The 20364-nt window shown below is 43.2% G+C and overlaps 1 protein-coding gene across 1 annotated transcript in view; it reads right to left on the reverse strand.

Annotated features, from left to right (window-relative positions):
- The window catches only part of MYH13 (myosin heavy chain 13), a 72446-nt gene extending 52805 nt beyond the window's left edge, over nt 1–19641 (reverse strand). The window contains exons 1-11 of the mRNA XM_025362001.1: nt 19615–19641; nt 17501–17551; nt 12092–12307; nt 9905–10048; nt 9663–9819; nt 7732–7759; nt 7531–7642; nt 5325–5417; nt 2699–2762; nt 2512–2610; nt 2298–2401 (exon numbers count right to left, since the gene is read on the reverse strand). Of these exons, the coding sequence (XP_025217786.1) occupies nt 2298–2401; nt 2512–2610; nt 2699–2762; nt 5325–5417; nt 7531–7642; nt 7732–7759; nt 9663–9819; nt 9905–10048; nt 12092–12295 (1005 nt within the window). The 5' untranslated portion in view covers nt 12296–12307; nt 17501–17551; nt 19615–19641. The remainder of the gene's footprint in view (nt 1–2297; nt 2402–2511; nt 2611–2698; nt 2763–5324; nt 5418–7530; nt 7643–7731; nt 7760–9662; nt 9820–9904; nt 10049–12091; nt 12308–17500; nt 17552–19614) is intronic.
- Nucleotides 19642–20364: the final 723 nt, after the last annotated feature.

Below are 20364 nucleotides of genomic sequence, written 5' to 3' on the forward strand. Positions count from 1 at the left end.
GATCTTTTTTTTTTTTTTTTTTTTTTTTTTTGAGATGGAGTCTCACTCTGTCGCCCAGGCTGGAGTGCAGTGGCCAGATCTCAGCTCACTGCAAGCTCCGCCTCCCGGGTTCACGCCATTCTCCTGCCTCAGCCTCCGGAGTAGCTGGGACTACAGGCGCCCGCCACCTCGCCCGGCTAGTTTTTTGTATTTTTTAGTAGAGACGGGGTTTCACCGGGTTAGCCAGGATGATCTCGATCTCCTGACCTCATGATCCGCCCGTCTCGGCCTCCCAAAGTGCTGGGGAGAACTGATTATGATCTTTTCGCACTGTACATAGATTTGGGGGGCAATTTTCTGGATGAGGCTATTGGGAACCATCGAATGATACTGAGAGCTGGGAATGTCATGGAGAATGACTGGGAAATAATGTTCAATGGCTTAAGAGTTCGGCATTGTAATCCAGAAATTCCAGCATTGTTCGGACTCAAGACAATCAATATGCATTATAGAATATTAGATCTGGAAGGGAAGATCATCCAAGATGGTATCATCATTTCCCAAATGAGAAAGGGGCAAGCTTTTGCAGAGCCCTTTCTATGTGCTAGACATTGGGTAGGCATCATCTCTATGTTCTTATTAAATCCTCATGAAGCCCCTTTCTTTAGCTGTGCAGGTTTTTCCAAATTTCTGGATGAAGAATTGAGGGTCTAGTTGGTAAGCAGCCTGTCAAAAGTCATACAGGGAGGGTGTGATAAGACTGGGACTGGAGTTAGGTCTCGGTCCCTTCAAAACCTATGGTCATTGCTGGTTTGCTTTTATAACCACGTTGCCTGTCTTCCACCACAAAGGTTTCAACTAAAAGAAATTCTTCCCTGGCGTTCACATATTGATTATGCAGTAGGGTTTGCAATCTGAGCCTGTAGAGTGTCCGTTGGTAGGACTGAAACATGTCTGGACATGTTTGGTGAGCAGGTAGGATAGACCCAGTAGGCCAACACCAGCAGGATGATATTGGAGAGTCAGGCATTCTTGGAGTGGCACCCCCTTTTAGTGGAGAATGAGCCTATGCCAGGAGCTGGGATATATGGGGAGGAGAGATTCCGAGGCCATGATGGCCATCCCTTGAATCCATATCCCATTTCAGGGATGCATATCTCTGTCCTAGGGAGGGGTCATTGTAGGTTAAAAGAGAAAGAAAGAACTCTTTCAAAAACATTGAAAGGAGCAGATGAAAGCATTACTGCCTGGGGACCCTTTTGGAGAATGTCATGGCACTCCAGCCTGGGCGACAGAGTGAGACTCTGTCTGAAAAAAGAAAGAAGAGAAGAAAGAAGGAAAGAAGGAAGGAAAGAAGAAAGAAAAAGAAAGAAAGAAAGAAAGAAAGAAAGAAAGAAAGAAAGAAAGAAAGAAAGAAAGAAAGAAAGAAAGAAAGGAAGGAAAGAGAGAGGAAGGAAGGAAGGAAGGAAGGAAGGAAGGAAGGAAGGAAGGAAGGAAGGAAGGAAGGAAGGAAAGAGAGAGAGAGGAAGGAAGGAAGGAAAGAAGGAAGGAAGGAAAGAGAGAGAGAGAAAGGAAGGAAGGAAGGTAGGAAGGAAGGGAAAGACTCTGTCACTGACGAACTGTGTCTTCCAGAAAATTATATATATTTTAAGAGTCAGCTTCCACATTTATAAAATGGAGACGATAATGACACCTACGCCAGAGTTGCTTTTGAGACTATGAGATAATGCAGGTAAAGCCACTTATCTCAGTGTCTGGCACATGTAAGTGCTCAATATATTTAGTTATTACTGTTATTATTATTATTGATCCTGCAGGTACTTCCCCCAAATAAACACCACAGGCCAGACAGGTGTATTGAGGAGCCGGGTGTCTAAGGTGAGCCTAAAGTGAAAGGCAGAAAGAAAAATGGAGAGGCTGTTACAGAGTAGGGTTGATTTTCTGCTTCATACTTTTTTATATTTTCTAAATTTTCTTGAAGAACCATGTAGATGGTTTTGCAACATGAAAACTTTCAACAAATGTTATGTTAAAGGTCTTATAAATGCAAAAATGCATTCTAGTTAAAATGTTAGAGAACAGAACTGAAGGCCTGCCTCGGTGAACCTTCTGGATTCCCATTTTGGAATGCTGTGAGGAGGAGCTGAGTAGGGAGGGGCCAATCTGTGCTAATTCTCTGAGCTCTTGATCTCTGAGATCTTGAGTCTAATCACTTAGTATCCCTGGATTTCAGTTTTCCCATTAGCTCACTAACGTGTCTCTCAGTTCATAAACTCAATAATTCTGTGCATAAACAGACAAATAAATGGCACGCTTACATCGGTCGCCAGCAGTTCTTCACTGTCATCGATACTGGCCACTGTGACTTCTCCTTGGCTCACGAAGGGGAAGTCAAAGGGGTTGGTGGAGATCAGAAGCAAGTCTGTGAAACACAGAGATCCCTTTAATGGCTTATGCATAACTTACTCTGGGTTTTTTTTTTCCCCCAATGTCACTGATTTGGAAGATAAGAAAAGTATTCCAAGAGCTTACCAATTAGTTCTGGCTTCTTGTTTGACAAAATTTGGTAGAAAATATGATAGCTTCTCTCACTGGATAATTGAAATGTCACTCTGGATTTTTCTAACAGATCTAAGGTAACAAAAATAACGTGATTTCAGGTTCTCAGGTGGTGCTTTTGTGGCCAAAACACCAACAGTTTTATAGTGTCTGGACTCACAGGTTTCGATGTCTGCCGATGCCAGCTTTCCTGTGGCTCCAAAATGAATCCGAATGAACTTCCCCTGTCCAATAACAGGTGGACAAACGTTACAGTTATTTGATTTATACGGTTTTTGTGGCTGGCCTTGGATAGGTGCTGCCACAGATAAATTATAAATGCAAAAATGCTAGAGAACAGAACTGAAGGCCTGCCTCGGTGAACCTTCTGGATTCCCATTTTGGAATGCTGTGAGGAGGAGCTGAGTAGGGAGGGGCCGGTCTGTACTAATTCTCTGAGCCCTTGATCTCTGAGATCTTGAGTCTAATCACTTAGTATCCCTGGATTTCAGTTTTCCCATTAGCTCACTAACGTGTCTCTCAGTTCATAAACTCAATAATTCTGTCCACAAACAAACAAATTAATGGCATGCTTACATCTGTCGCCAACAGTCCTTCACTGTCATTGATACTGGCCACCGTGACCTCTCCTTGGCTCGGGAGGAAGGGATGCCAGAACATGGGCACCTCTCCACCTGGTGCCCAGAGCTCCCAAGCTGGGTCAGCCAGGACTCAGGTAGTTCTACCCAAGCACCTGGTCCTGTTCCTACAACTCAGGGGATGCCCATAGGCTCCTTCTTCAGCTCTCTTCTTGGGACTACTCCATTCTTGACTACCTGCCTGGTTTTTATCCTGTTCTCTTATACCTGGATTCTTGAATCTTCATAATGCCTTTGAATTCTAACTGGTCGGATTGTTCTGTCTTTTTTTTTTTTGCTTGTATTTTAGTAGATGCTACTTCTGAGATTTCTTGCCTGAGTTTCACGTATGGCTGACTACAGACAAATCTAGCTCACAGGTCTGGGCTCAGGCTCAGGCCTGGCTCTCTGGCTGCTAAAAGAACAACTCAGGGTCTAGGTGGCCCACTTTCTAGGGAGTGGGAGGTAAAATTTCATATGTGTGTTTGTGTGTATGCACCTGCTTCATACATTATCTGCTTAATTGGTCCTCAGCAACACTGCGAGCAAATTTGAGGACAAAAATATGTTTTCTTGCTTGTTCCCCTACAGCAATGGGTGAACTGAAATGTGGATGATACTTAGTAATGCCTCAATATTTTCTGAATGAACCCTAGGAAAAGTTAGTGGAGGATCAGTAAAGGCACCCGTGCATTGTAAGTGCTGGGTGTTAAGTATTTTTAGCTGCTAAATGGAAGACAATGGAAGTCATCCCTAGCCTGCAAATATTTGGAGGGTGGAAAGAGGACAAAATAATTAGAATGATTGTGACTTCTGGGTCAGGGCTAAGAGTAGAGGCCCATGAACTCAGTAAATGGGAATGAGAAGAGGGAGTGCCTGAAGGTATCGGCTTTCACGTTAAGCTGGTATCAGGCCAGTGCAATAACTAACTTGGTCCAGGCATGGGTAACATACCTCTGCCATGTAACATGTGCCCAGACCTTCCACAAGGAAGAGGAGTTTATCTGGGCACCGGGGAGGATACACATACAGATTGGCAGTGCAAAGCACATATCCAAGGAAACAAAAGTCAAGGCTCAGAGCCATGGTACTTGATAAATGTATCTACTTCGTCATCGATAACCATTTTATCTTTGAGGGGCGACAAAATACAAGTTTGAGACTATCCAACTACTCAGATGTGTGAAGTTTTAATGTACTTTTGCAACCATAGGCACAAATGATGGCTTCGCCTCTGAGTACTTGCTCCACTGGCCAGTGAAATAAAATAGAGGGTTGGATGTGTGTTTATTTCCAATGGGAAGTAAATGTCTTTTTGATTAAGCCAATCCTAAGTAAAAAGTTGAAGGATGGCACACATCCTTCAATGTCTTCAGTATGAATCTATTCCATCTTTTTTTTTTTTTTTTTTTTGAGACAGAGTTGCCTTCTGTTGCCCAGGCTGGAGTGCAGTGTTGCAATCTCAGCTCACTGCAACCTCCGCCTCCTGGGTTCAAGCAATTCTCCTGCCTCAGCCTCCCAAGTAGCTGGGATTACAGGCAGGCACCACCATGCTCAGCTAATTTTTTGTATTTTTAGTAGAGATGGGGTTTCGCCATGTTGGCCAGGCTAGTCTCGAACTCCTGGCCTCAAGTGATCCACCCACCTCAGCCTCCTAAAGTGCTGGGATTACAAGCGTGAGTCACCGTGTCCAGCCTATTTAAAATTTTTGAGCTCTTTTGCCTTCACTAGGTTTTCCATGCTCCCAATCCCTGCTGAGTTGGAAGAGGTCAAATCTGCTAACTTAATTCACACTAAGGTTTCCGTGGCTAGGTCAATAGATATGGCTTAATGGATGTTTACATTTTAAAATGTTTCCACACAGAGAGACCCATTTTAGCATAAAGTTGATCTCTAATTGTGGGATGTGAATCATGTGAGTGACTTCAGGATGCTGTGAGGTGACATCGCCTAGTTAGGGTAGGACGGCAAATCCTCCCTCTGCCGGAGCCAAACCAACACCTTCCTCAAAGTGTATCAAAATATTCCCAGTGGGTAGACGGATCTCAATCACTTGGCGGTAGAAAAAGTTCCCCGTATATTCTAGTTTATGGGGCAGTTTTTCATATTCAGTATTTCAGGAGAGGGTATGGTTTTGGGAGGATACTTGAAAATTGGGCTGGGTCTTACAAATCTTGAGGAGTTGTCATTCCTCACAGTCTTGGCATTTCCAAAGGCCTCCAGCAGCGGGTTGGCTTGGATGATCTGATCCTCCAGGGTTCCCTAATCACAAACAAGAAGAGGAAAAAGAGGGCTTTGGATGGTTTTCTAAAGCAGCTCCTTGGTGAATACAACTGTGGGTGCTCTGGGTAGGTTCAGGGAGAGGTGTCGACCAGCTCCACCTGGTGGTCAGTGCAGTACCTACACCCCCACCCCCACCAGACCTAAGGCGTCTTCAAGGTGCCATCCTAGGCAGGCTTTTATTAGCATAGCATCGAAGTGACTTCTGGTCATACCAGGTTCTAGGCAGGAATATTACTCCCTCCATCAGAACATCCAGACTGTCTTTCTGATAACATTTCATTATAACTCATAGATTTTAATAACACGTACCTCTGTCATTGCATGTAATATGACCCACCTAGTATCACAGATATTTGTGTTCAAAAGGAGATATAGAATGTGAGTAAAGCAAGTGATCCAAGAGATAATACAATAAAAACAGTGGTTCTCAAAAAGATTTTTTATGTACCAAAAAATATGCAAATGATTATTCAGAAATCCACTCTAGAAAGCAGAGTTTTCACCTTCACCCTTCTGGGCCCAGAAAAACTTAAAAAATACTGTCAAACCTAACGGTTCTCAAAGTGTGGTCCCTGGACCAGCAGCATGAACACTACCTGGGAATATGGGAGAAATGCCAGGTATGGTAGCTCACGCTTGTCATTAGCACTTTGGGAGGCCGAGGCAGGAGGATTACTTGAGGCCAATGGTCTGATACCAGCCTGGGCAACATAGTGAGATTCCATCTCTACAAAAAATTTAAAAATGAGCCAAGCATGGTGGTTCCTGTAGTACTAACTACACAGGAGGCTGAAGCAGGACGATCACTTGAGCCCAGGAGTTTGAGGTTACAGTGAGCTATGATGGTGTGCCATTGTACTCCAGCTTGGGTGACAGAGTGAGACCCTGTCTGTACAAAATAAAAAGGAAGAAAAATGCAAACTATGAGGCCCCACCCTAGATCTACACCATCAGGAATTCTGGGCCTGGGCTCTGCCGCCCTTTGTTAAGAATCCCTCCTGCTGATTCTGATGTGTACTCCAGTCTGAAAACCACTGGTGTAAACATTCTTTCTCCAGAGGAGGATGTGGCATTGGTCAAAGTCCCTCAGCTGTCGCTGATGGAGCTGGTGCCAGAACTCAAGTCCATTCTGGTGGAACCACTTCCTGCTTTGCTCCATGTGATACTGTGATATAATAGGAATGGTATATTTTGGTCTTTTTCTAGTTTCCTGGTACACAGCTCCTAAAACCCTTGGAATATCTGAAGGGATAAATGTCTTTGTGTGTGCTGATGAGATGATTGGTGGCTTCGGAGTCCTGGAAAGCTCAGGATGGGGGCTGGTTGCCAGGGAACCAACCATGTGATTAGAGGGTTGGAACTTTCAGTCCTATCCCTGACCCCGGGAAGGATAAAAGGGCTGGAGGTTGAGTCAGTCATCAATGGCCAGTGATTTAATGAATCATGCTCGTGTAATGGGGCCTCTGTAAAAACCCTACACAGAAGGCTTCAGAGAGGTTTCCAGGTTGATGAACACCTGCGGGTGCTGGGAGGATGTCACCTGCAGAGACTATGCCCCTCCCCCATACCTTGCCCTAGACATCTTTTCCACTTGGCTTTTCAACTGCATCCTTTGTAACATCCTTTATAACAAACTGGCAAATGTAAGCAAAGTGTTTCTCTGAGTTCTGTGAACCGTTCTAGGTAATTAGCGAACCTGAGAAGGGGGTTGTGAGATTCCCCTGATGAATAGCTGCTTGGTTAGAAGTTCAGGAGGCCCGGACTAGTCCCTGGTATCTAAAGTGGGGGCAGTTTTGCAGGACAGAGCCCTTAACTTGTGGGATTTGATGCTTTCTCTAGGTAGTGAGTATCAGAATTGAATTGAATTGTAGGACACCCAGTTGGTGTCTGCAGAGAATTGGAGAATTGTTCGACATGGGAAAATCCCATACATTTGATGTCAGATGTGTTCTGTGTGAGGATACAGAGAGGAAAGAAAGGGTTTTTCCTATTTGCCATCTCTGCTGAGTGCATACCCTGCATACACTTGGTGCTCATCCAGGCTTTAAATGACACTTATTCCAATAAGCCTCCAGATGCAGTGGCTGCTCACCTGCATTTTGCCTGGCTGTGTCTCCTTCTTCTTGTCCCCAGTAACTGCAATTGTTGCAAAATACTGGATGACACGCTTGGTGTTCACAGTCTTCCCAGCCCCGGATTCTCCACTGCCAATTTAAAAGTAAATGGGATAAAGGAGAGTGGCATGGAGGGCACTGGTTTCCAGGACATGATGGTGCAAACAGGGGTTACTCACGTGATGAGGATAGACTGGTTGTCTCGATCTAGAAATGCAGAGGGAAGCAAAACAAAACAAATAAACAACAAACAGAACATTAAAATAAAGTAACACTGGGGGAGGCTGGAGAACATGGGCTCTAGTTAATGTCTTTGCCATTAACCAGTGGTGTGATTTGGGCATGTCTAATCTTCTCTGGGACAATTTAGGCAGATTTCTCAAATGTGGAATGTGTAACATGACCAGCCTGGGAGGTAAATGATTCTCCACTCACTGTGGTGAATCCCACAGTGTAGAAGTTACTCATGTTCGTAGATCTTTAACTCCCTGCTAGCACTTTTCCGTCATCCTTTTCCATAAAGAAAGCAAGTGTCAGGTTCAGACCTTGTGGGACCACAGCTTTTCATTAACATTTATAGATGCTGATTGGTTTTATTGCATTTTTCTTTTACCTTGACCTTCTACTTGTGAAAAGTGATACTGGTTTTTCACTTACAATAGAGCATGGTTTGAACTGTGTCCCCCTAAAATTCATATATTGAATTTCTAACCCCTAGTACCTCAGAATGTGACCTTATTTGGACATAAGATGTAAGGTATTTAGTCAAGATGAGGTCATGCTGGAGTAGGGCAACCCCCTGATCTAATGTGACTGGTATCCTTATAAACAGAAGAAATTTGGAGACACACAAGCACACAGGGAGAATGTCATATGAAGATTAAGGCAGGAATCAGGGTGATGTTTCTATAAATCAAAAACAACAAAGATTTCTGCTAGCAAACCATAGAAGCTGGGAGAGAGGCATGGGCCAGATTCTCTCTCAGCGTCCTCACACGAACCAATCCTGCTGACACCTTGACCTCAGACTTCTATCGTCTAGGACTGTGAGACAGTACATTTCTATTGCATAAGCCCCCCAGTCTGTGATACTCTGTTACAGCAGCTGTAGCAAACTAATAGAAATTGTGGTATTAGTCTTCCCTTTAAAATTAATGTAACATTAATTGATTTCAAGAAAAATATTAAGTTTGCAGACATGACAAGGAATGTGATTGTGAGAAAGAAATGACAGAAGTTTGGGCACCATTGCATTAGATGATTTTTAAGCATCCATAGGTCTCAGATGTGTGCTTCTTTTTTTTTTTTTTTTTTTTTGAGATGGAGTTTCACTCTTGTTGCCCAGGCTGAAGTGCAGTGGCGAGATCTCAGTTCACCACAACCTCCTCTTCCCAGGTGCAAGCAATTCTCCTGCCTCAGCCTCCTGAGTAGCTGGGATTACAGGTGCCCACTACCACGCCTGGCTCATTTTTTATATTTTTACTAGAGACAGGGTTTCATCATGTTGGCCAGGCTGGCCCCGAACTCCTGACCTCAGGTGATCCACCTGCCTCGGCCTCCCAAAGTGCTAGGATTACAGGCGTGAGCCACTGCGCCCAGCCTTGCTTCTACTTCTAGTATCTGTTCCAAGTCAAGTCAGGTGAAGGCTGAACAGACAGACTTGATATTAGGCATCATGGCATGACGGTGTTACCATGTCTCTACTCCCCAGGTCGTTCTGGAAATTTAAGGAGTTGATAGGGAGACCGAGTTTGGGGAAGAAGGCAGGAAAACTGCTTTACCCATTTCTCTGAGTGGCTACCAATATAGTTTCTCTTCAAAGTACACCTGGATTGGGAGTTCCCTGGGGACAAATGTAGGGCATCTCGTTGCATTCCACCTTCTCCCAAATAAGCATGAGCTCAGTGTAGCTTCAGCCATAACCACAGGCCTTGTCATGCACTGTGACTGGCAATGGAAGATGTACCCCTTGCTTTTCATCCCCAAATCATTGGACTCTCCGAAGATCACTTTGATTATTGCACCATTCAGATGACCAATGCCCCCCAAAAAAGCTTGAAAAATTAACTAAGGATGGCTTCAAAAAATGTGAATCAAAGAAATTACTCACCAGTCAGCATAAACTGATAGGCATTGTCAGAGATGGAGAAGATGTGGGGTGGAGCCTCCTGGCGCTTTTTGCCTCTGTAGGCAGCCACCACCTCAGGGTTGTACACTGGCAGCCACTTGTAGGGGTTGACGGTGACACAGAAGAGGCCTGAGTAGGTCTGGGAAAATCAGAACATTTATCATTTGGATCTTGTTTTTACTCAGAGAGAGATATGAAATAAAAAGGTGTTTACAGACACTCACGTAGATCATCCAGGCTGCGTAGCGCTCTTTGAGGTTGTACAGCACGGCAGGTTCATGCAGGTGAGTCATCATGGCCATATCCTCGATCTTGTCAAATTTGGGAGGGTTCATGGGGAAGACCTGGTCATTGTTCAGAGTGAGCGTCTGGGTATTGAGAGGAAAAGCAGGTAATAAATGGGTGAGCCAAGTGCCTGCATTGCACTTTACTGGTGTGGCGGAAGTAGTGAGATATTGTGGAGTAATTACCCATTGTGATGGATAATTTTGTGGATCCTTTCCATGACCAGACATGATCCATAAATAACAGTTCTTGAAGAATCTGTTTCTAGTCAAACTACGTGACCAATTCTGGTCTGATCCCCCCCGTCATCCTGTTATCAGGTGTACCAGGAGTGGGTTACAGGTGTGCAGAGCTTTGGAGCCCTTGGGCCCAAAGGCCAGGTTGCCTCTGTTTACCTTATTGACTGCGAGTGCTGTGATGAGACAAAGGTTGGAAGGTTACAAAGAACTGCTCCCAAGTGTTCTGTGCTTTTCCACCTCAATATCTCTGCTCATGAGGGTTCCTTCAGCTCGAATGTCTTCATGAAAATTTAGTTTAGAAACTTTCAAAGCTCATATCTAGCACCACCCCTTCCACGACCCATCTCCTCTCTCCCCTATTGCTTCAAGGCTCCCATAATTATTTGTACCTCTGCTCTAATAGTTCAAACATTTGGGGGTGCATCATGGTTCTTTGCTGAATATTTTCAGAAAATTATTTATTTATTTTTTTCCCTTCTGTGTGTTTTTCCCACCTTTCTCCCCCATTCAAGCTGGCTCTGTACTCCATGGCTCAGGAAAGATAGAAAATAGGTCAAGAAAAGGAAAAGAGCTTGTAATACTTCCTGGATTTTGATTTCCAAAAGCCTAAGTCCTTAGGAAAACTTTGAAGGTTTCACAGAAAAGGTAAACAGAAGGAGTTTCGCTGGTACAGACCAAATTTTTTGAGGAAGGGAGGCATTTCCACTCCACCACCCCAGACTAGAAAAAGAGAGACAGACACCCCAGGTAGCCAAAGGGGAGGCAGAAAAGTCTATGTATCCTGAACCTCTAAGAACTGGGGTTTATTTCTTTTCTTTTCTTTCTTTCTTTCTTTTTTTTTTTTTTTTTAGGAGTCTCACTCTGTTGTCCAGGCTGGAGTGCAGTGGCATGATCTCGGCTCACTGCAAGCTCTGCCTCCCAGGTTCATGCCATTCTCCTGCCTCAGCCTCCTGAGTAGCTGGGACTACAGGTGCCCACCACCATGCCCGGCTAATTTTTTGTATTTTTAGTAGAGACGGGGTTTCACTGTGTTAGCCAGGATGGTCTCGATCTCCTGACCTCATGATCTGCCCGCCTCAGCCTCCCAAAGTGTGGGGATTACAGGCGTGAGCCACCGTGCCTGGCCAGACTGGGGCTTATTTCTTAATAGATCCTCCAGGGAGGCTGTGAGTCCCCATTGTGGTGCTGTGTAAGGTTCTGAAAACGTGACACATCCCTGAGGCGGTTGGTGGTGGAGTAACCCCAAGAGTGACTGAAAAAAATTTGTCCCAGCCCACTGAAAAGGGGCCGGAATCAGAGGCTAAGTTTAATAACTTATTAATAAGTTTAATAAAAGCAAGGTCTGTCTCATATGCCTGAGTTTGTGAAATGAGATTCATACCTGCCATATACATCTTTGGGAAACTCTGGGAAAGCAGGTGCAGAGGTATGCTTATATCTGCAAAGCAATCAATGCTGGGACCTAGACCTGGTGGATGCCCAGTAAGTACTGAATGGTACATGATAATTCTCCACATTAAACGCGTCAATGGCTCCAGAGCTTCCTCTGTAGGAGCCACTCTACAGCCCAGAGAGGTATAATTGGTCAGCCCATCCAGTTATCAGCCTTTTCCTTACATAGCCCAACCTTTTGTGCCCTCACCTGCTGTCTTCCTTTAAAGCAAACACAACAAAACCCCTCAAAGCCCAAGTCCTTGGAGTAGGAAAAGGGCAAGAGTGAAGATGCATGCAATAGCAGCTTTCACCTGCTAGTTCACCGCAGAGCAGATAAACTAAGTTTTGTTCTATCTTCAGATTCCAAAGGACCAGCATGCAATTTCTAATATTCTACTCCAAAGAAAAATGAGCATGTCCATATTATCGAAGACATCTGCAATCAACACTCACCCGGTCATCGAGGGTCTTGACTATGACTTTGTCATTTTCCCTACTCTGGATCATGCCTTTCACATACATTTCCTTATCATCTGCTACAAAGCAGGCTTTCTTGGAATCGAATGGACGATTCTGAGCCTCGATTCTCTCCTTCTCTGGTTTCCGGAGGTAGGGAGCTGCTTCTCCAAAAATGGCCATTTCTGCATCAGAGCTCATGGCTGCAGAGGGCTGGGAAGACCAGAGGGACTGCTGAGTCTTGTGCTTGGGTGACTACTGAAGCTGCAGGGCCCCAACCCTTATTCCATTCAAACAGGCGGCCAGATTCAAAGGCTCCTAGATTGAACATAGGTCCTGAGGGATCTATGGCCAGGTCTAGGAGCTTCAAGTGTGCAAGCGGGAATAAGCTAAAGAGGATATTTTATTCTAAGAAAAAAGTATGAAGGTTGTTTTTTTATCCTCTGAGTGTCGATTTTGGGAGTATTTTAGTTCAGTCCCATGTGTGCATGTCTGAATCAATTAGAGCCAAGGTGAACCCAATAAAAGAGGCTTCAGGAAGTACTTTCTTTCCTTTTTTTTTTTTTTTTTTTTTTTTCAGACAGAGTTTTGCTCTTGTTGCCCGGGCTGAAGTGCAATGGCTCCAGGTTGCAATCTTGGCTCTGCAATCTCTGCCTCCCAGGTTCAGGTGATTCTCCTGCCTCAGCTTCCCGAGTAGCTGGGAATACAGGTGCCTGTCACCACACTCAGCTAATTTTTTTATATTTTTAGTAGAGAGGGGATTTCACCATGTTGGCCAGGCTGGTCTTGAACTCCTGACCTCAGGCGATCTGCCCGCCTCGACCGCCCAAAGTGCTGGGATTACAGGCATGAGCCACTGCGTCCGGCCTAGGAAGCACTTTCTAAATCGCTCATCGTGTTTGAGCCTGTGATCTCTGTGTCGTTCTAAAATCTTAAGAATATTTGAAAATCGTCATTGGAATGCTGATAATTCTTTTTTTTTTTTTTTTTTCTGAGGCGGAGTCTTGCTCTGTCACCCAGCCTGGAGTGCAGTGGCCGGATCTCAGCTCACTGCAAGCTCCGCCTCCCCGGTTTACGCCATTCTCCTGCCTCAGCCTCCCGAGTAGCTGGGACTACAGGCGCTCGCCACCTCGCCCGGCTAGTTTTTTGTATTTTTTTTTTAGTGGAGACAGGGTTTCACCGGATTAGCCAGGATGGTCTTGATCTCCTGACCTCGTGATCCGCCCGTCTCGGCCTCCCAAAGTGCTGGGATTACAGGCTTGAGCCACCGCGCCCGGCCAGATAATTCTTATTAGACTTTTCGGTTAGCCCCGTGAAAAGTGAATGACTTGAACATGAAGATTTGTCACATTTATTTAAATAACAAGATGATGGGAGGCAAAATGGCCCAGGGCGATGATCCCAAACTTTAACATGCCAGAATCCCCTTGAGGGGTTGTTAAAGCACAGATTACGGCCGGGTCCCAATAGTTTCTGATTCAGCAAGTCTGAAGTGAAGCCTAAAAATGGGCATTTCTAGCAAGTTCCCAGGTGATGCAGATACTGCTGATCCAGGGACCACACTGAGGGTGGCTGGCATAGTGCCTTCCTGTTCTCAGAGTGCTTGAAATGTAGCAGCTTCAGGCAGGACTTCATTAAGAAATTCAGAATCTCAGACCTACCCAAGACCCACCCACCTGACCTCAGGTGATCTGCCCACCTCGGCCTCCCAAAGTGCTGGGATTACAAGCGTGAGCCACTGTGCCTGGCCAACATAAATATTTTAATAAAAATTACCATATTTTCCAAAACAAAAAAAAATTAGTGAGAAGGATAATGTTGTTTTTCTTTTTTTTTGCGGATCTCTTTACTGTCTCCTTAATGAAAGACTGTTGGATTCTCATATCTGCTTCTGTATTCATGCCATTGCTGTATGTTTGGTGAGAGTAAATATAAAATATTTAGCTATGTAATTCAGAAAAGGCAAGAGTATTTTAGTCACCTTTTCACATAATTGTGAATTTTCTTCTTACTCTACCAAAGCTTGACAAGTGGTAGTTTCTTAAAGGCTAGTTGCAATGTGGAATCTGAAGCCATATCAATAAACATTTCATACTCCATTACATTATAATCCACTAGTCTGTCTTGCATTTTGAGTGGATCTTCTTTTCCCATATGTGGGCTTCTTTTCCCATATGTGGACTTCCCATATGTGGTTGTTTGGAAAACACTGGTTCACTGAATTATATAGTACTTCCAAATGTGGACACATTTTCTTACGCAATATAAAAAAATTACAGTCATTAATATCACCACCATGATATCATTTGAAAATTCTTTCAGTACTAGGAAGCTGTCAAGCTAATGGTGGCAAATACATGTTTTCTCGTTTATATTTGATACACGAGAATGATATAAATGATATAAATACATTCTCGTTTATATTTGAAGGCTCAAAGTTGTGATTTATAACAAATGCTGTCAGTTTTTCCTCAAGATGACAACTACATTGTCCCTTTTGGAGAACATGTTTGCCAAATACCCAAGTCTGAATAACCATAGCTTCTCTGCTAGTTGGTCTTTTAAATTAAAATGGTGCTTTGTGAATGAAGTGGCTAGTTCAGCTTGCAACTCACACAAATGCACGTGTGCTTTTCCAGGAGACAACCATCAAACTTTGGTGGACTTCCCATTTCATCACATAAAATTATTAATGAAACTTTTTAGTGCAAGTGTATGGTAGTGAAGAATACAGTAATTACTAATGCAGTTTGGTGTCGTGCCTTGATTTGTAATAAGGTACCAGCCATTTATTCATCCTTGCTTTTGCATCACTCATGCAGTGAAAATGGCAAATAACAGCTGGGTATTATTGTGAAATTGTTTTAGCCTCACGTACCTCCTAAAAAGTTCTTGGGATTCTACAAGGACCCACAGACCACACTTTGAGAATGACTGCCCTATTGCATAAGGGAATCCTGACTGGTTACAGGTTTACAACATTATAATATGTAGCTTGACTTAGCGTTAAGCATGATACCCAAAAGTGTTGGAAGATGATTTACATCAAAACCGTCTGTAACATAATCTCTGTGACTGGGACCAGGGAAACTAATTTTTTGATAAGAGCCTCAGAGAGATGTTTGGGAACCACTGGTTTAAAGCATTACTTTTATGAAACTAGTCTGCTTTTCCAAAGCCAAAACCACGGCACAGTCTCATTGCTTGTACACAAAATAATTTTAGGCAAATATTTCTTAATTTAATATTTGTATGCTTTTTTAAAAGCCTATTACCTTATTTTATCAAAACATGCCATCAATGATAAGTTCCACAAATAAAGAAAAAAATGCAGCTAATTTAAACTGCAATGCTCCTTTCTATAGATTGTGATATGCATCCTCATTTCACAGAGAAACTTGTAAAAAATGTACAAAAATCAGAATTGATAGAAATAAGGTAATATTTGCTTAACGTTTAGGAAGTGTGCTACATCCATGTATTCTATGATATCAATGAGTGTTTCTCAAACATAAATGGGCATATGAATCCTGCTGTGAATATTCACTAGGTCTGGGGTTGGGTTTGAGCTTTTAAATAAATATCTTACAAATTTCTCAGCTAATGCTGATATAGCAAGAACATAGGTAACTTTAAAAACAAATAAGAAAAAAATGAATCAATGTAAATAAAAATATTAAGCAAATTGACAGTATTGGTGTTAACATGGCTATTGCAAAACTTGGCGATGGCAATAGAAGAATAAAGTCTGAAGTCAGGGAAAGGCTGCCATAACTGATAATTGAGCCATATTTTTAGTCCTCCTGGAAAAACAAGACTTTTCCATCTGGACCTCACTGACAGTTTTCAAGTAGAGAGTTTTCTCCCTTCATTTACTCTAACCGTGACTCAGAACCCAGTATTTCCTAGTAGTATTACCTAGCTGATGCTTGAGTTATCCCTCCATACTCCTGCAATGGTGCGTCTAACCTAGTTGAATATTTTTAGGCACAACTCTTTTGTCTTTGGAGCAGGTTTGATAGGCCAAAAATTCTTCTTGCTTTAAATTAAAATCTCGCTCTCTGTAATTTCAGGACAATAGTTTCTCATTCCACCCCTTGGTAACAGCAGAACGAGTTCAAACCTTCCTACGTGACAACTCTTCACCCTTTCGATGGCTGCTCTGTGTCCTGCTTAGCTTTATCTTCTCCATGCTAAATACCCTCAGCTTCGTTTGCTTCTTCTATGATGTCCTTCTGAATCCCTTACCATCTCGGTCACTCTTCCCTGAACCCACTCCTGTTAATCTCTTACAGTGTGATATCCAAACCACATGTCACCCTCCCCTGGAGTGTGCCCTCACCTCTGTTGACCTAGGTGTCATGCCTGAGGTGGTGATTGCCTGTTGGCAGCCACGTCTCACACTGCTGACGCGCCACGCCCTTTCGAGCAAAGCCCCTCAATCCTCTCCGTGCACACAGTTGCTAAGTCAGATCTTCTCCCTATATTTATGCAACTGGGAGTTGGGACCCAAGGGAAGACCATTCATTTTTGACTGATAAACTTCACCTTGTTAGATCTGATCCAAGTCTCTAGGCATGACTCATGCTGCCCACTGAGCACCACCCTCAAGAGTTTCCTTAATTAGCCTCTTCTCTGTTCCAAGAGCAGGACCTGCTTCCAGCGTTGCATAGCTGTGCCCCTTCAACCACCTCTGTTCCTGTCTTTAAGCACCTTCTAACTGAGATGACCACCCCCGCCTGCCTAATCTCCATCACCCACTTCTGAGGGTTCCTCTCTCTCTGTTTACCCTCTGTGTACCATGACACTACTCTCAACTTTCATCCCTCTCCTGGGAATTTCACCACTACTGTGTCTTGTCAGCAATGATGTGGTCATGAGTCAATGACACCTTGCCTTTTTTGGTCCCAATGCATCTAGAATTACCTCTAATAAGCACACATTTTAAGGGGATAGGGTTTTTATTACCACACCGGGCATAGGATTGAACGGATGCCTCCCCATTCCTTCAGTATTACGCATGAGGGAAGGTGCAGCTGTGCGGATTCAGAGGTGCAGCGTCTGCTCAAGGAGTAGTAAAGTTAGCCTGTGTGTAAAAACTGCATCTGGATCCTATGAACATCATGTTCTGGGCCAACTAAGTACTGTATATTGACTTGGAGCTTGTATGTCAAAATTCTGCATCATATTTTGTACATTTTGGTGTAATGAGCAAATACGAGAAGCCATTCTTCCTTTGGTAAAACCTGTATATATTTTAAAATCTATGGTTAAGAATAGTTGAGTTATTGGTTTCAAATTCATCAATTTCATCTTCTCATGCGTGTAGCAAGAATGAGAACGTGTAAAACAATGTTGGCTAATTTCAATGATTGCATTCATGATCAAGCTGAAAATAACCCTTACCTTCTTGGTTTCCAAGTGATGGCCAGTGTCCTTCAGGAATAAAGCGTCTTCCTGGGGATAATTTGAGAAACAAAAACCAAACCAAAAAAAAAAGAAAACCCTGAATGAGCTACAAAGAGTTTAAATAAATATAGAAACTATATTTGTTCCAGTGTATCTACCTTAAATAGAAACACAGTAGATGGTGTGGAATGAAATAAACTTGCTGTTTTGAATTTTTACTTTTGATTAAAATCATTACTCTTTAAGTAGTTGGTTAATTACAAAATTAATTAATACTCTCTTGAGAAACTTCTGTGTGTACAATGCCCTGTGTCAGCTCCTTAAGGGGGTATGAAGAAGAAAGTACAATGTCTTCCCTATAGGAATGCAAAAGTTAGTAAGGAATAGGAGAATGCTCGAATAACTCTTTGAACAGGATTAAGACAAATTTTTAAGGAGTCTAAACAAACTACTATAGGAACTTAGAGAAACTGCTTGTGACTGGGGGGCTGTGAGGGGTCAGGGAAGAAAGAAAGTAGAGAGAGAGAGAGGAATGCTCCAGATTGCAGCTTGGATGCTTAGGGGCAGTCACCTATTTTTGGCAATAAGAGAAAAGTTATAAATTGTAGACAAAGACTCCTTTATTCTCTTCAATGCTCTAAATTCCCCCTGCAGATGATGAAGGTAGGGCACCTGAAAAGTCACCTGGGACTAAGGGAGCTCAGTTCTAGGAGTTTATAAACTATGTGGCTATCTCAAGGAGGAACGAGTGTCTGAAAAATTTTCAATATCAAATGTAATTTAAGCAAACGTCCTATTTACCATTCAGTGCTTTTATGGAGCCAGGGGAACATTTCATGAAGCCCCCATTTAGGCAGGAACAGACACTTAGGATTTGGTTTACTATCCTTGTTGCCTCCTTCCTTCTCCGTCTTTAATGCATCTTAAATAATCTCCAACTGTATTGTAAAATTCTCAACAATTTCTTAAAAAATTAAAGTATTACATACTGTATTCTGAATCTCAGTTTAAAAAAATATGGAGGCAGAGCTACAGAAATTCTAATATCAGTTCTGTTAAGTAGCTGGTATGCTTTCTTTGGGCTTCTGTTTCCTTCTGTAAAATGAATCAGATGCATCAGAAAATCTCCAAGGTTCCTTTCAGCCCTATGAGTCTATCACAGAAAGTACCCCAGTAGAGATGGTGGCCTGAATTCAAAGCATCAGAAGTCTCTGAGGGATGCTATTGCACTGTCAGACTCAATCCAGTCCCAAGTCTATAAAATATGCCATGTGAGAACAGTCTGCCAACCAGTCAATTCAAATCAGACTATGACACATTGTAAGATGGGTAAGATGCTGGAGATCATTTCTTCCCACAACCATTTTTCAGAAATCCTGACATGGGAAACAAATTAAATAACCACAAACATGTCAAATAATAGCTTAAGCAACCACAGAAGAGATACCACAAGTTACCATGTTAATTTGCTAACTGAACAGTATAACACTGACCTGAATAATCAGAGGAGGAATCATGCATTATATTCAGTTTTGTTCTGCAGGTGAATATTTTTTGTCTTATAACTGCTTATATTCTTGTCTTTTCACCCCTTGTAAAAGTTTCTTTCTTTCTTTCTTTCTTTCTTTTTTTTTTTTTTTTGAGACGGAGTTTTGCTCTTGTTGCCCAGGCTGGAGTGCAATGGCACAATCTCGGCTCACCACAACCTCCACCTCCCAGGTTCAAGCGAATCTCCTGCCTAGGCCTCCCTAGTAGCTGGGATTACAGGCATGCGCCACCATGCCTGGCTAATTTTGTATTTTTAGTAGAGACGGGGTTTCTCCATGTTGGTCAGGCTGGTCTCGAACTCCCGACCTCAGGTGATCCACCCGCCTCGGCCTCCCAAAGTGCTGGGATTACAGGCATGAGCCACCATGCCCGGTGTGTAAAAATTTCTTGAAAGGCAGTTGTCTTGTCTTTCCATTTTGTCTCCAACCTTGTCCACACAAGACCTTGCACTTAGTAGGCCCTCCGTAAAGGCTGCTTTGTTGTCTACCCCCCTTGACTGGTAACCTGATCAGGTGCAACTATAGCTACATGGAGCAAAAAAGTGGGCACTGGTGAGCACTTACCTAGAGATGCTGCGGTCACAGCAATTTCGGGAGTGTGACCCCCCAGCTCTCTTTATACTCCCAAATCTGCCAGCCCAGCACTCTAACTTGGCTATATTTGGGGGATCACCATTTACTTGTTAGATGTAAATGTGTCGTAGCCCTGATCTCTCACTCTTGTTAAGTTACTTGGATAAATGACCAGCGGAGGCTGTATAATGCCAAGTCAGCTGTGTAGGGATTTTGACGTTGGACACAGATCTTTGAGACTTAGAGAGTCCTAGGGGCTGAGTGGAACTGGAGCAGAGTGTGCTAAGAAGGTCACTGAAGGGCAGAACCACAGGATGCTCTGTCAAGCAATGGGTGATCAAGAGTGTGGACAGTAACTACACCTCATTTACCCGGTACTGGTATGGGATGGTGTGCTCCTCGTCTCAGAAATCTCTGGAAATTTAAGGTTGACCTTTTAACACGTCCAGTCTTATTTACGTATTTGTTCGTTTAAAAATCTACTGGAAGAAAAGTTTTCCAGAATGTATTTTACAGTATCCTGCTCTGTGTAACCTACTATCTTGAATAGAATTTAAGCTTTTCTTGATCACTGCGGGGTTCTGGGAGATGATATAATAAAGTCATCAAGGATCTGGTTCTTAGTGGGCCATGCCTGCCCTAATTGTTCCTGCTGTGAATTTTTGTGTCTACTTTTATTTATTATTATTATTATTGAGACAGAGTCTTGCTCTGTCTTCTAGGCTGGAGTGCAGTGGCGTG

The sequence above is a fragment of the Theropithecus gelada genome, chromosome 16 (assembly GCF_003255815.1).
Source record: "Theropithecus gelada isolate Dixy chromosome 16, Tgel_1.0, whole genome shotgun sequence".
NCBI lineage: Eukaryota > Metazoa > Chordata > Mammalia > Primates > Cercopithecidae > Theropithecus > Theropithecus gelada.